At 55.9% G+C, this 16,026-nt stretch overlaps 1 protein-coding gene across 1 annotated transcript in view; it reads left to right on the top strand.

The window, feature by feature from the left end:
- Positions 1-12,386, top strand: part of SLC2A1 (solute carrier family 2 member 1) — a 29,216-nt gene extending 16,830 nt beyond the window's left edge. Inside the window, exons 3-10 of the mRNA XM_082687151.1 lie at positions 6,914-7,074; positions 7,223-7,463; positions 8,092-8,254; positions 8,352-8,539; positions 8,798-8,902; positions 9,343-9,444; positions 10,689-10,892; positions 11,308-12,386. Of these exons, the coding sequence (XP_082543277.1) occupies positions 6,914-7,074; positions 7,223-7,463; positions 8,092-8,254; positions 8,352-8,539; positions 8,798-8,902; positions 9,343-9,444; positions 10,689-10,892; positions 11,308-11,508 (1,365 nt within the window). The 3' untranslated portion in view covers positions 11,509-12,386. The remainder of the gene's footprint in view (positions 1-6,913; positions 7,075-7,222; positions 7,464-8,091; positions 8,255-8,351; positions 8,540-8,797; positions 8,903-9,342; positions 9,445-10,688; positions 10,893-11,307) is intronic.
- Positions 12,387-16,026: the final 3,640 nt, after the last annotated feature.

Here is a 16,026-nt window from a genome sequence, read left to right as displayed (position 1 = left end):
GTGGCCCAGGCAGTGCGGAGATGGACTGGCAAGAAGTGTTGCCCTGAAGTGGAACTGCCCACACCCCGACTGCCCGGCTTCGTAGGATGCAGCCTTGGGCTGGTCCCCTCGGCCTGCTCTCTGAAGGAGACTGTACCCCACTAATGGTGAGGACGCTTGAAGCTGGAGCTTATAAAACAGGCCCCAAAGGGCTTCCTCCTGGAAGTGGTTAATTAATCATAACATTATCTTAAATGTTTACAAACCACCTCCCGGTAAATTATCTCCTCACAGCTGCCCCGCAAGGTGGGTGGGGCTGGGTTATCTCCTCCTCCTAGAGGAGGAAGCTTTGGACTGGTGAGGTCACTTGGAAAGTGAGAGGCTGAGCTACGGGTGGCCTCCAGGAGTCACCGGGGAGTGATGACCACATCCCGATGCTGCCCCTGCCAGGCCTCCTGTCTCCTGGGGAGGAGGGAGGAGGGAAGCCCGGCCACAGAGAGCAAAATAAGTGAACAGGGCATCCTGACCACTATCCTGGGTGGAGAGAGCTGCCTCTCCCTTCCCCAAATGGCCGAGTTGCCAACAAGGGGTGACTAGAGGCCATTTAGAATCCATGCATTCCTGGCCAAGGGACATTATTGGATGTGTCTTGGAATAAGGCAGCCTCAGAAACCAGAGTTGTGGCTGGAAGGGGCTTAATGGTCCACTGGCTCATCATCCCTTGTTTGACAAAGGAGGAACTTGGCCTGGAGAGCAGACAAGGTCAGCCCAAGATGACCCAGCTTGAAGAGGGCTCCCATCACAGCCCTCTGCCCACTGGGGCTGCCCTGGGCTCCAGGCTTCAGGCTCTCAGCCCCAGGCAGCCTCTCCTTAACTTCCATCAAGATCCAGAGAGTTCAGGGTCCTCCCCTCTCTCCTTCACCCATCTCCACTAACACAAACCCTTACAGCTTACTGTGTGCCAAATCTTACTCTCAGTGCTTCAAAAATCATCCTTCAGTTTCTTTTATAATAACCTGATTAGGTAGGCCCTAGAATCCCTGTTTTACAAGAAAGTGGGGGCACAGAGATTTTAAGCAATTAAATAAAGGACACACAGCTAGTAAGCGGCAGAACTGGGATTTGAACCCCGGGGAATCTGGCTCCAGTCTGCATCCTTGCCCACCACAGTAGGAGTGGCGGTTCCATACTACAGTCGGATGGGCAGCCATACACCCTCTCACACACCTACAGCTGACAGCTGGTCCCTCTTGCTCTGACTTCCAGGCCAAGTCAAGCTCAGTCATGTACAGACCTCTCAACGGTTTCCCACACACAGTTGCACAATCCCTTACACCATGACTGCCTGTCTGAGCTGCATCATCACTTCAGCCCTTCAGAGAGGTGGCTCATTTATTAGTTAGTGACTACTCTTTCTGCTTCTAGCCCTGTTGCTGGGACCTAGTGACGCAGATGAATCCTCTCCCTACTCCATGTTGAAACTGAGTCTAGAAGGGGATACATGTCTCCTGATGACGAGCTGTTTCAGGGCAGCCATGGAAGTGTGCGCAAGGCAGAGGGAGAAGGTGCATGGCCCGGAGAGCAGGGCTCTTCTCAAAATGATCGTCAGGGCCAGATCTTTGGCGTTGGTGGGGGTGGGGGGTGCTCGCCTAAGTGGTGTCGTTTCGTTGAGCAGCGTTCCCACCAGTGTGACAACCAACAGTGCCTTCACACATAGCCAGATGTCCTCTGCAGAGTCAAGTTGCCCCTGTTTGAGAACCACTGCGATGGAGGGGAGGGTGTTGGGGATGGCTCTCGGAGTGTTTATGTATACTCTGAAAGGTGATGAAGGGCCCATCGGGGAGAAGACAGGAACAGCGCATGGGAAACTGCAGAGATGCTGGGTGCCAGGGTGGTCTGGGGGGGTAGCGAGGGGGAGGGCAGTGGGAGCCAGGCAAGGCTGTGAGTGGGGCCTGCTATGGGGACCTGAAGACCCCTCTGCTGGCAGGGGAGGCCCTGGAGGCCAGGGACCTGTGAAGAAGCTAGAGCAAAGGCCAGGCCTGGGTTTTAGAGAGAAGCCATCTCAGGGCTCTTTCAGAGAAGCAGCGTGGGTGGTCGGAGCCTCTACTGGGGGGTTGTGACCCAGCTTCTAGGTCCATCTGGCTTCTAGTCCCCTCTGCAGGTGCTGGGAGGTGCCCCAGGGGACCAAGCAGGTGGGGCTATCTGTCCAGCCCCACCAGTAGCATCTGTTGGAACTCCCCACTGACCCTGGGGTGTGGCTGAGTGTTGCTCTGGGGACATAAGCTTTAGGGGAGGGGAAAGCAGGGACTAGGAAGTCGGGGTCAAGGGCAGGCTGAGGGACTGAACTGGATAAGCTGGCCCTTCTGTCTAACTGGAGCTCAGAGCTTAGGTAGCTCTTCAACCCCTTTACATCTCCCCCTCACCCCCCGGAACATCTAGGACAAAGAGAGGCTGGAGAGGGAGCTCTGACTCTCCCTCCCAGGATGATCTAGAAGACCCTGGGGCAGAGGAATCTACAGAGAAGGATGTTGAGACCAGCCAGAGGTTCCAAAGCAGTCCCCTTCTCTTGGCAGTAGTTGAGAATTCTAGATCAAGGGTTGGCAGGGAGGCCAAATCCAGCTAGCGACTTTTTTTAAGGCCCTTGCACTAAGAATTGTTTTTACATTTTTAGAGGGTTGCGGGTGGTGGAGAAAAATCGTCTGTGCCCATTTTTAATATTTGCTGTCTAGCCTTTTACGTAAAATGCTTAGCAATCTCTGCGCTAAACTTTGACTTGTATGCTTCCTGCTGACAGGGAACTCACTACCTGTGACCTGAGCAGTCCCATCCTCTGAAGCCTAGGAAGCTCTTCTTCTGAGAGCTAAAGTCCTGTGTCCTGGGGCTCTGTAGGTCTGCTGGGTTTCTGTACCTGGGGCAGCCAGGCAGGGTCCGAGGTAAGACTTTAGAGGCAGGTCCTTTCTGGCACTAAATTCCTTGGGATAATCCTTTGTCTTTAGGTGGCTCGAGTAACTGCTTATTCTGTATGCTGGGCAGCAGACGCTGCCTCATGCCCAGGGCCTGACTACCGACACTACCCAGACACAGAGGAAGTCCGAACTTCCTCCGCAGACAGGCACACATGTGGTCCTTCTCCCACAGTTGCCTGCGCCCGGGGAGGAGGAGAGGGAGGGATTCCCAAGGAGTCAGATCTGTGACGCAAGCCTACCCCGTCACCCCCAGGAAAATGGCAGGCTGAGGAAGAGTTTTTTACTGGGAACTGTCTAGTCCGGGATCTCAGCTGTCCAGAGCAGGCCCGCTTTGCCCCACTGACCCCTGCGGTGTCCCCCATGGGCATCTGCCTTCTAGGGTCAGAGATCCTTCATAGCCCTAAACTCCTGAGAGCCTGATGCCATGGTAGTCCCCGTTCTTCTCCCAGCGTTCAAGCACTCACAGACCCTCGTGTGGGAGGGGTTGGGAAGGGAGCAGAGCTGCAGATGGATGGCTAAGCCTGGAGCGTTGGACGTGCAGGGCTTTGATGGCATGATGGGGAGTAATTAATCATGGGAAGCAGAACCGCTTCAGTGGATGGGAGGGGTCAGGAGCGGAATCCAGCGAGACCTAGGGTAGAGAATGGGACAGATCAGGAGGGAGGTTTGGTGGGACCTAGTGACTGACTGCCTGCAGGGTGGCAGCAGGGTCAAGGCTTGTGAGGAGCGTGTGAGGTGGAAGCTTTCAGAGAAGCACGAGCCTGGCCTCACCTCACATATGAGCTGGGCTTTTGGAGGCTGCCGGTGACCCTGTTGTGGAGCCTGGGTCTGTGGGGTCCTTTTGGGGGACTGTAGGCTGCCCTTGGGGGCATCCACTGGTAGGATGGACGCTGAGGGCACAGACTAGGTGGGGGGTAATCCCAGAGCTTCTCCCTGTGTAGCATTCTTCTAATTTTCCTGGGCCCAAGGCCAGCTCAGGCCCACGTGGGCCATGGACCGCCCCCCCGGGGGGGGGGGGGACAGGACACGGAGTCCCCACACTAGCAGCAGAAATGGAAAACCAGACATACCTTCTTCCCAGAAATCTCAAGTGCCAGATCAAGAGGCAGGAACCCACTGTGCAGCCTCAACTTGGCCAGGAAGTACCACTGGGGAGTGGAAAGGATGAGCCTGGGGCTGGGGCTTCGGGGAGGGAGAGGGTGGAGGGGGCTGGTGGCTCACCCTCAGCCATCCCCATTGAGTGGTCTGAGTAGCCGGGGAGCTCACGAGCCATTGAGCTAGCTCTGGACAAGATTGGGCCCCTCTGACTTGCCACCACAAGCAGCACACTTAACTGCGTGTGGGGAGCCTCTGGAAATGTGGTCCTCTTATTGGCCACCTCAGCATCGCCAGCCATCCCCCAAGAACAGGGTTAAAGACCTGAGCTGCTGAAAGAGCTCAGCCTCACATCTTCAGGCTCATTAAGGGAGTAAGCCCTTACTCAGCACTTGTGGACTCTGCTCGCAATTCGGGTAATTCCGCTAGCTGGCTTCTTGGCAAAAATCAGAATGATATATGTGGAGCGTTCTCTTGAGACAACATCTGAACCACGGGGGACAGAGGAAGACCCTGTGAACTCCAAAATGCAAACATTAAAGGTTATCTGGGGCAGAGGGGTGGTCTCCCTGCCCCTGGGGCTCTCTCCAGGGGCAGCAGAGTGAGACTGACAGGGAGAGAGATTTCCACCCCGATGATGGGTTCTCTGGGTTCTCGGTGGCCTGAGTGTCATTTATCTGGACAGTCCCCTTTTCCAGGACGGCCTGTTCTCTGCAGAGTCTGATAAATGGAGCATTACTTCTCCCAACCAGTCCTCCATGGGGGTTGGTGTTAGCCCTTGAAGAACAGAAGCACTTTGTTTTGTTTTGTTAAAATCTGCCTTCTTTCTGCTCCCCTCCTCCCAGGAGAAGAATCTCCCTGGAGGAGAGCCTGAGGCCCTCTCTTGGTTTCAGCCTCCTATTCCCTCACCAGGTGTCCCTGACACCAGTCCTGGGATAGGCCCCAGCCCTGGGATAGGCCCCAGTGTGAATCCCTGGGGTCCCTGTCCTCAGAGAGGACAGACTCCTGGGACCCTGTGAGCTGGACCTCACAAGTTCTCAGCATGGTTAAGGCAGGATGGTCCTTCCAGATGGAATAACCGTGGAGAGTGTGGAAATGAGTCCTAGAGCCGAGGTAGAGATGGTGCGAGGTGGGGAGGCCGGACTGGTGTCTGACCCAGAGCCTTGACTTTGAATTCTGGGATGCAGGGTTGGCTGGACCTTGTCAGCGGTCTGCACTGCCCTCGGGCCGGTCCTGGAACGAGATGGAGGTCCCTTGACTCAGTCCCCAGGCACCACGCAGGCACTCAGTCTCATTGGTTCCCTGCAGCACTCTGAAGTAGATATTGCTAATGTTGCCATTGGAGATGAAATAATTTGTCCAAAGTCACGGTTGTGATAACGGGGTAGATTTGGGACCTGAACTCCGTTGTTGTCCAGGTTCGTAACCCTTGTGCTCTCTGGCTTCCCTGGGACAGATGGGGGCTGCCTCCCTCCGTTCCCCAGGCCCATGTCAACCCTTCCTAACCCCCTGGACCCTGGCCTCCTGTCAGCCGTCTCTAGAGACCTGGGACAGATCATGGCAGCAGGGCAGGAAATGGAGAGGCCAAGCACCCATTGCAGCCATGGGGCCAGGCCCAGCATAGTTGATGATCTGTCCTGGGACCAAAGGCCTCGGTCCCCCTCTACCCCCAACCTGGGCAGTTGTAGCTGCCTACCATTTCCTCTTCTGCTAGACCCCTGGAGCTTGGGAGGGTTAGGGAGGTCCGAGAGCAGTGGCACGGAGGTGGTGCGAGAGGCAGCACACTGCTGCGTGCCAAGGGATTCGCCGCGTGCTGCAGGGAGGGCTGCCTGGACAGGCTGGGCACGGGCTCGGTGGGCAAGGAGCCGAGTTTGAGCAGCAGGTGGTGGAAGCGGAGAGAGACATGCAGGTTTGTGACTGGCTGAACCCAGGAATATTCAGACTGTGAACACCCGTGTGTGTGCGAGATGGGGCGAGTGCACAGAAGGCTGTTTCTGGGTATGTTGGGTCCATGCCCAGCTACGCATGTGGCTGGATGGGTCAGACCGGTCCCGTGGCACTGGGTGTGTGGCCGCGTTGCCTGAGAGTAGGGTGAATGTGTCCAGGGAGAACCGGTGGATCAGGCCAGGCCCTCCTTTGGGTGGGGGCAGGGCTGTGGGGGGGGGGCAGGCCTCTAGGACAGGTGTTTCCAGTTCCTGGAACTGCTTCCTTGTCCTTAGCCTTCCCCATACGTCCCAGCTTGGCACCTGGCACAGGGAAGAGGTCATGGGTCATCCTTCGGGGTGGAACTCCCACATAGCTGGGCCGAGGGGTCAGAAGGCAGTTGTGTGAGGTTCAGGTGCGCGTCTTGTATGCCGGTGCTGAGGGTAAAGTCAGTGAGTCAGTGAGCTGCCCTTCCCTTTATCCCAGAGCGTCTGGAACCAGGAGCCATCTGTCCAGCTGTGTTTCCTCCCCAGCCATGGAGGCCAGGAGAGCCTTGGGTGCCATGAAGAGAAGAGGGGGGCAAGTCGGAGGAGACACTTTCTCCCTGAACCTCTCCCTGCCCTGACTGTGGGTCATTTGCTGTATCCCCCTCCCGCTAGCAAGTTCTGTTAACCTTGTGACCCCTGAGGGTACTGAAAACTGCATCTGGGGGAAGCATAAAAGCTGGCTGCCCTTTTGGAGATGGAGCCCAGCCCCTTGTTCCTCACCTGGGGAAACCGAGGCCCACCAAAGGGAGGGACTTGGCTTAAGGATATGCAGTGACCTTGGGGCCCAGCCAGGTGTTGGGCCCTCTCCGGCATGCTGTGGTCAGTGGCCCCCATGGAGGGGACCACGCAAGGGAAAAAGGGCCGCTGCCTCCCCTCCCCAGCAGGCTGCTTCTCCTCCCGCAGGTGATCGAGGAGTTCTACAACCAGACATGGTTCCACCGCTATGGGGAGAGCATCTCGTCGACCACACTCACCACCCTGTGGTCCCTCTCTGTGGCCATTTTCTCTGTAGGAGGCATGATTGGCTCCTTCTCTGTGGGCCTTTTTGTTAACCGCTTTGGCAGGTGAGCAGAAGGGGTTCTGGCTGTGGCCAGGGGGTCCCAGATGGGGGGAGGGGAGACTTCCCTGCCTGTTCAGGGTGTTGTCTGTGACCTAGCCCCTGGGACTCTGGGGAGATGTAGACACGCACCTGACCGGTGACCCCACCCCCAGGCGGAACTCCATGCTGATGATGAACCTGCTGGCCTTTGTGTCCTCTGTGCTCATGGGCTTCTCGAAACTGAGCAAGTCCTTTGAGATGCTCATCCTGGGCCGCTTCATCATTGGTGTGTACTGTGGCCTGACCACAGGCTTCGTGCCCATGTACGTGGGGGAAGTGTCCCCTACGGCCCTCCGCGGGGCCCTGGGCACCCTGCACCAGCTGGGCATCGTCGTCGGCATCCTGATTGCCCAGGTAAGCCGGGGCAGGGTCTGTCTGCTCACACTGCCCGAGCCCCCCGCGCCCCACAGCTTCCGTGGCTCTCGTGTGTGTGTCCAGATGTCTCCCCGATGACCGTTCTCAGCCAGCCTTCTGCAGCCCTGCAGCGAAGGATGGCCTCGTGGCACACATCCTAGGAGGCTTAGATCCCAGCGAACACTCCTCCACTCACGACTTCCCCATGGCCTCCCAGGCACGAGAGCCAAGTCCAGATGACTTGGCCCTTCTCGTCCCAGCCTCCTCAGTCTTGTGTCCTGTCCTTCTCCTGTATCTCCACATGCCGGGCTCTCCCATGCCTCCAGGCCTTGATGCCTTTACATGGACACCACCTTCTCTCCAGAAGGCTTTCCCTTCCCCATCCCCAAAGCCCCCATGCCCTGTGACTCACCCTTGCCACATGTGTCCTCCCACTTCTGCTGTGAGGTAGGTCCTACTTTTCCCTGTGTGACGACTGCAGGAACTGAGGTTCCGAAGAGCCTCGCCTCGCCTGACCGGCAGCCCCTCTACAAAGTGGGCGGAGGCCACGGGCTGGTGCGGGGCTGGCAGTGGGGGTGGCTAGGGCGGGGGTGGCCAGGGCCGCTTCCTCCATCCCGGCCTCCACCAGGTGTTCGGCCTGGACTCCATCATGGGCAACGAGGACCTATGGCCCCTGCTGCTGAGCGTCATCTTCATCCCAGCCCTGGTGCAGTGCGTCCTGCTTCCCTTCTGCCCCGAGAGCCCCCGCTTCCTGCTCATCAACCGCAACGAGGAGAACCGGGCCAAGAGTGGTACGGGCAGGGCCCTGCCCTCCTCCCCACCCCCCGGCCCTGGCCGCCTTCCTCCTCTGAGCCACCCCCACCTTCCCTCCGGTCCCTCCCCCCGCAGTGCTGAAGAAGCTGCGTGGGACGGCTGATGTGACCCGCGACCTGCAGGAGATGAAGGAGGAGAGTCGGCAGATGATGCGGGAGAAGAAGGTCACCATCCTGGAGCTGTTCCGCTCGCCCGCCTACCGCCAGCCCATCCTCATCGCCGTGGTGCTGCAGCTGTCCCAGCAGCTGTCGGGCATCAATGCTGTGAGTGCCCCCTCAGCCTCCCTTGCCCGTGGGCCGCAGCCAAACCCTGCGGTCAAGTGTGTGCTGGGACCAGATCCCCCACTGAAAACAAACACCCCTGCCGCAGCAACAGCTTTCCTGCAGAGCCAAAACCCCTCAGGGCCCTGGTGCCAGGTCCCCTTCATCCTGTCCTTACCCTGGGTCCCGTACCCACAGGGACAGCAGCAGGAGAATGGCTGTGGCACTCGGCCAAACCCCAAGCATTTGTCCGTCCCCTAGGTGTTCTATTACTCCACGAGCATCTTCGAGAAGGCAGGGGTGCAGCAGCCTGTGTATGCCACCATCGGCTCCGGCATCGTCAACACAGCCTTCACTGTCGTGTCGGTGAGTCAGCATCAGGGCCCACCCCCACTCAGCTGTCGGGTTCTGGCTCAAGGTAGCCTTAGGGCCTCGCTGCCGAATGGCAGCGTTTACTATGAGCTGAGCGTGTGTCAGGTTCTCGTAAGTGTGTGTCGGCTCATCCTCACAAGCCTGTCCAGTTCATTACTCAAGTCTAATAGCCCATGACACTGATGCTAAGAAGTGCAGTGGCTGCCCAGAGTCCCAGCCAGAATGCTCCGCGCCCTCTGGGGCCAGCCGTCACCGCATCCTGCCGTCTGGATCCGGCTCTTCGCCCCTCAAGTCCTGTGTAGTCCCCAAGCTGAGCCCCAGGGGGGGAGGTGGTGCCGTGTGGCTTTCCCAGCATTGGGGACGAGCCTCTGGATGGGGTTGTGGGTCAGAGAGGCAGCAGGAGCGGGTGGCGCTGACCCCGTGTCTGCCCGCAGCTGTTCGTGGTGGAGCGAGCTGGCCGGCGGACCCTGCACCTCATCGGCCTGGCCGGCATGGCGGGCTGTGCCGTGCTCATGACCATCGCGCTGGCGTTGCTGGTGAGTGGCCATGCTGTGGCGGTGGGGTAGCACGAGTTGGGGGATAGAACCAGGAGCTTCGGGTCCCAGGAGGAGGATGGCAGCCCCAGCCTGGCCAGGGGCATCCAGAGCCCCGGTGGGAGCTGCCCTCTGCCTAGTTCTGCCCGTTTCTTCCCAGCCCCACTCGGGCTCAGGTCTGACCTCCTGGCCCCCCAGAGCTGTCTCCTTTCACCCACTTACGACTGGTCGTGCCCTGGCTTCTCCGGGTTTGGTGCATTCTTGCCACAGCACCTCTGGCCCTATAACCTAAGCATCCTCTACCCAGGAATTGCTCTGCCAGTACTGAACCTTTCAAAGTCTGCATCCATGGCCTTAGTTCATCTGTAGAAGAGCCCCAGAAAATAGGAGCCCCCGCAACCACCACCACGTGGAAGCATGCTTTCTCTCCGTTCTCGGCCACTGCCCCGTGTGGTGCAGTTAGTATTCCCAGTTCCCAGGTGTGGTAAACGTAGTCCAGTGAGGTGAGGAAGGCAGCAGCAGATAAAGGACAAAGCTAGGAGCTCATCTCAGGTCTGCCGGCTACAATGGTAACGGTGTGCAAGCCACCTTCCCTGCACAAACCCTCATTTATCCGCCTCCAGGGCAAGGAAGCAGCAGTTTGCTCATTTGACAGCTTAACCAAGTCTGGATCCAGAGTCTGGTGATGGCTGAGAGGTCTGGCACGCTGCAGGGGATTCGTAACAGATCTGGGATCAGAACCAAAGCTTATGGCTTTTCCACGGTGGCCTCCCGGAGGACAATGATGATATCTGGCCACCTGCTTGGGGCCTGTTCTGCTGGTCCTGAGCTGAGCACCCTATAGTCCTTAACATTTACCCCAGGAATGTTCTTCCCCATCATTCAGCTTCCGACAGACTGCTCTGTGTCCAGAGCTAGGGGACCGCAGGAACCTCTTCTTAGCCCCTCCCATGTACACCCCACGTTACTGTTCCCGAAGGGTACATTCCACCGCACACCTGCCCTTACAGGACTTAAGTCATTTTGTTCAAATGAGGAAAGTGAGACCCAGTGGAGAGTCTACGTTATGTAGCCGATCCAGGATCAGCCCCAAGCCTAATGTAGCCAATCCGGGGTCAGCCCCAAGCCACCTGCCTCCCAGGCGAGAGCTCTCTTAGCCCTGCCCTGGGCTACGTCAGCAGTGTGTTTTCTTGGAGCGTCCAGTCCCCGCCTAATCCAGCTTTCCACCCCTCTCTCGTCCTCAACAGGAACAGCTGCCCTGGATGTCCTATCTCAGCATCGTGGCCATCTTTGGCTTTGTGGCCTTCTTTGAAGTGGGCCCTGGTCCCATCCCGTGGTTCATTGTGGCTGAACTCTTCAGCCAGGGTCCTCGCCCAGCTGCCATTGCTGTTGCTGGCTTCTCCAACTGGACCTCAAATTTCATTGTGGGCATGTGCTTTCAGTATGTCGAGGTGAGAACCGCCCCGGTCTCCATGCCCACCGTTCCTCTCCTGCACGCAGGCCCCCCTCGCGCTGCTGTGCCAAGTGCTCTCCCAGCTCTTACATCCGAATCCTGCTGAGGAGGAAGTCAAGGCTCCGAAGCCCAGATCACACAGCTAAAAACCCTGACCTCCATTCCAGGGTTCTTACTTAGCTTTGAATTGTCTCCATTCTGCTCTGCCCCGGGGGGGTGGGAGGGGACCCTGCTCCCTGGAGCCCATTATGTGCCAGGTGCAGGCAGGTCATTTAATCATCTCAGCACTCTGGGTTGGGGGCTTTTTCAGTTGTCCCTTCTTCAGATCAAAGGCCCCAAGTCTTACAGGTCAAGGCCCTACAGCCAGGAGGAAGGGTCAGTACTCCAAACGAGTGTATCTGTGTGTTTTTCAGCAACTGTGTGGGCCATATGTCTTCATCATCTTCACTGTGCTCCTGGTTCTCTTCTTCATCTTCACCTACTTCAAAGTTCCTGAGACGAAAGGCCGGACCTTTGACGAGATTGCTTCTGGTTTCCGGCAGGGGGGAGCCAGCCAAAGTGACAAGACGCCCGAGGAGCTCTTCCACCCCCTGGGGGCTGATTCCCAAGTGTGAGGCGCCCCACACTACCAGCCTGGCCTGCTCCCAGCAGCTCCAAGGATCTCTCGGAGCACAGGCAGCTGGATAAGATTTCCAAACTGACAGATTTCAGCAGAGCTGGGCCTGGGGCTCCTTCCTTCAGCCAACAAAGATGTCCAGAAGAGTATTCAGGATGTTAATGGCTCCAGGATTTTAACAAAAACAAGACTATTGCTCAGATCTATTCAGACAAGCAACAAGTTTTATAATTTTTTTATTACTGATTTTGTTACTATTTTTTTATCAGCCAGAGTCTCCTCTATCTACACCCCAGACTTCACCCTGAATGGCTCAGTACCTGAAGGTGGGGACCAAGCCCTGCCTAGACACTTGCCTTCTTCACCACGCTAATCTGTAGGGCTGGACCTATGACCAAGGACATACTAATTGAACTATGAACTATGAGGCTTCTATCCCAAGAGGTAGCTGTGGCCACTTTCTTCTGAGGCCTGGATCTCGCTGCCCTAAGTGTCAGGCTCCATTAGGGTTCGCCCTTCCTACCCAACCACTTAAAGTAATTTTGCCTTGCCTGAGACCAGTTGAGAGCACTGGAGTGCAGGGAGGAGAGGGGAAGGGCCAACTGGGCTACCAGCTTCTAGTCTCCTTTGCACTGAGGGCCAGACGATCCTCACGAGAGGAGGGCCCTGGGAGGCTGAGAACCCACTGCGCAAGAAGACCACAGACACTCCTGCCCTGCTGTGTATAGATGGAAGATATTTATATATTTTTTTTGGTTGTCAATATTAAATACAGACACTAAGTTATAGTATATCTGGACAAACCATTTTGTAAATACACCACCTTACTCCTTCTGTAACTTACCTAAACAGATATAAATGGCTGGTTTTTAGAAACATGGTTTTGAAATGCTTGTGTGTTAAGGGTAGGGAGATTTGGATGGAATGGGAGAGAAGCAACTGCCATAGTGACCATGACCTTTTGGACTTCTGACTCAAGATCCAGTCCCTTCCAAGCACTTCTAATCAACACCTGCTTTGTCTGTCTAGGGCCATTCCTCCCTGAATGCACCTGACCTCACTGATAGAAGCCAAGCAGGGTTGGGCCTGATTAGTACTTGGTTGGGAGATGCCTTATCACCCAGAGAAAATCTAAGTAAGCTGGCATTCGAGGCATTTCTCTTTTTCTTCACATGAGAGCTGGTTTTCAGAAAATGATGTGCTAACCTTGATAGGCATTATCTTAAATGTGAGGTAGGTACTACATCTGCATTTGACAGGCCCAGAGATCCTGAAACCTCACAGCAAATCATTCTAGAACTCCTACTTCTAACAATTACACAACTCTTTACCCAAACTTGAGTCGTCCGCGTCCTACCACCACCACCACCAATGGGCCCAGTGAGCACTGTCAGGCTGCCTTCATTTCATTTGGAAATGCCCCCTCTGATCCAGCTTAGAGCTACTGTGGCCTCTCTCAAGACTTCCGACCCCCCATTCCTACCCAGGAATTTCAAGAACTTCATCTCTCCCTTAACTATCTACTCTTCCTCCTCTTAACCTACAACTCCTGATTTCTCCCTTTGGTATCAATTTCGTGGAAGTCAATTTGGTTCATCGGGGTGTTTGGCATTAAAGGTGGGCTTGGCACACAGCGGACACGTGGAGAAGAGTTGTGAAACAAAGCACCAAGGAAATTAGTCCCTAGAGCTTCAACTGAGAACACGGGACGCGCGGGTGGGGGCTGGAATTTGCCTGTAGAAGTCTTCATAGCACGCAGAATTATGTAAAATTCCAAATTCCCTCGGGCGGAGAACGATTGTAGGACGGAATGAAGAGGGGAAAACGGGTACTTAGTAAATGTAAGTGCCTGTGGCCATCTTTAGGTACAAAGAATCTGAGGCATTATCCATCCCCAAGTCACAAGAGGACTGTGTGGTTCAGAAAAGGGTTAACCTTGCCGGAGCCTCAAGGGTTTGGGGCAAGGTGTTAAGTTTGGAGGCTCAAAGACATTCCGTTGAAAGCAGTTACCTTTACAAGCTTCGAGAGAGAGCCTGGAGGAGCAGTGCGAAGAGAGGGCCCCAGGATGCAGGGGTGAGCTCCGAGCTCTTAAAAGCTCACGGCGACACCCCTGGAGGCTGTTCCCGCTGGGTGCAAGGAAACCGTCAGGGGATGGGTGGGGAGGGAGGAGCGCACGAAAGATGACAAGTCGGTGGCGCCACCAGTCCGAGGCCCCGAAGCGGGTCAGAGCCGACAGCATCCCAGACCCGGGTGTGAAAATGCCCGAGAACCCACCGCCTGTCCCCTGGCGTTACACGGATCGCCCCTACGTCCCGGGCGCCGGCCATTTCCCAAAGTGCGCGGTGCGCGCAGGCGCCGGGAGCCCGGACCCGCCCCAGCCGTGGCCCACAATGCCCCGGGAGGCACGGCTTCAGTCCCCTCGACGCCTGTTCTCCCGGCCGCGCACCGGGGGTATCCGCCATCCACCCGGACCCCAGCCCCAGTACGCCAGGACCCGCTCGGAGGTCGCTCCTTTCGTCGCCTCGCAGGAAGGGCGGGGCTCCGCGCCGTCTCCACCAATCGGCCGCACTGTTGGCTGGCGAGGGGCGAGGGGCGGGGGCCCAGGCCGCCACCAATCACAGCCTAGCTGCTCGGGCCCGGGTGCGGGAGCCCCTCCGAGGTCTGCGTGCGGGGAGATGTGGGTGTGCGCGGCTGGAGCGCTGGCCACCCGCGAGTGTAGCCCGGCTGGGATTCCTAGCGCGCGCAAGGTGACGTGTGCGGTCTCCGACGGAAGGGGGTAAATAGACAACGAGGCTGCGCTCGGCCACCTTCTTTTCCAGGACTTAGCTCAGTTCGCTGACAGCTTGTGAGAGCCTCCATCTGATACCCTGGGCTCAAAAGCCTCCTCTCCCTGAAAACCTGCATCGGGTTACCGCGCTGTGCCCCGCGGCGTGCTGTTTCCTCCATCGCTGACACAGGAGGTGGCTGTCCTTCCACCAGACTGGGGAGGCCCCTGCCAAGTCATTCCGTTGTCCCCAGGATGCCACCGCAGACTCAACTCAGCGCTGTTGAGCGAATGAACTAGAATTTAGACTCAGTGACGTTCTACAATCTGAGTTGTTCCAGTGCAGTTTTAGGCCAGAAAATCCAACAATTAAGCATGTGTATTTAATAATAGGGAAAGAATATTAATTCTCTTCTGTGAAAACAACATTTTGAAAACCCCCTTTCTCATCCTAGGATGTTTATTTCCTAAATCACCCACAGATCTGACCCATCCCGTCCATTGCAGTTGCTGGCCCTGCTGTTGGCTACTCATCATCTCTCTCCCAGGATCACTGCAGCATCTCATCCCATCTCATCTCATCTCACTGTTCTCTCTGCTTTCTGTCTCCTCTTATTCCCCACACTGCAAATCTTTTTTTTTTTTTTTTAAGATTTTATTTTTAAGTAATCTCTATACCCAGTGTGCGGTTTTAATTCACAACCCTAAGATCAAGAGTTTCATGCTCTACTGACTGAGCCACCCAGGCGCCCCCCCCCCAACCCCCACCGCAAATCTTTCTAAAATGCACATCTGGTCATGTCTCTCTCTCCTACTTAATACTTTCCCTGGGTCCCCATTTCCCTTGGGATAATGCCCAGCTTCGTTGGTCCAGAAATTCAAGGCCATTCAGGATCAGTGCCTAGAGCTCAGATGCAGCCTCATTGCTCACCACTTCCCCCACCTCACCTAACCATCCTCTAGGCAGTGACCTCCACATAGTCCTTCTCCTATGGGCCTTTGGGTTCCCTCCACTCAGATCACCCTGCCACCTATAAGTTTTGTTTTCCACCAGGTGATACATCCCATCACAACCCTGGGGAAGCTGCTCCTTGGGACATTGCTGCCGGCTAGTGGCTGTTGTGTGAACTCTTTGGGCAGGTGATAACCTCAGCCTCCCAGGGGGTTCAGAGCCCTTGAGATAACCCTTCACTAGGACTGTTAAATCTACTTGGTGACCCTATCCCTGGCATCCCAGAATGACCTTCCTAAAGCAGTGTATGACCACATTATTCTATGGCTTAATACTCCCCACTATCTCCCGATAAAGCCCAGATTCCTTAACCTAGCAAGCAAGATTTTTCACATTCTGGTCCTTGGAAACCTTGACGTCCACTATGCTCCTTCAGCACTAAAGGATCCAGCCACAGTGATGTGTTCAGTGTTTCCTGAACAGCTCCTCACCTAACTAACCCAAAACTTTTTGTTCAAACTGCTTTTTCCTGGTCTGCCTTTGCTCTCTTTGAAAGGCCATTTGATCTCAAGTAGAGTAAATTAACTGTCTCTTTCTCTACAACGTGTCCATTCATTCCTTCAACTGTTACTTAACTGGGCACACACTTTTTGCCAAGCTTTCTCCTAAGCAATGAGGCATCTTGGAAAGAACGTGCTATTTAGCAGAATAACCTTGAAGAAATCACCTTTCTGATCTTCAATTTCCTCATCTGTGGTGATAATAAGATGAAAGAAGATAACATATGGGTAAAGCCAGCA

Source organism: Mustela nivalis (genome assembly GCF_964662115.1).
Source record: "Mustela nivalis genome assembly, chromosome: 10".
Lineage (NCBI taxonomy): Eukaryota > Metazoa > Chordata > Mammalia > Carnivora > Mustelidae > Mustela > Mustela nivalis.
Note: the sequence above shows the minus strand (reverse complement) of the source record. Positions and strands in the feature narration are given on the sequence as shown.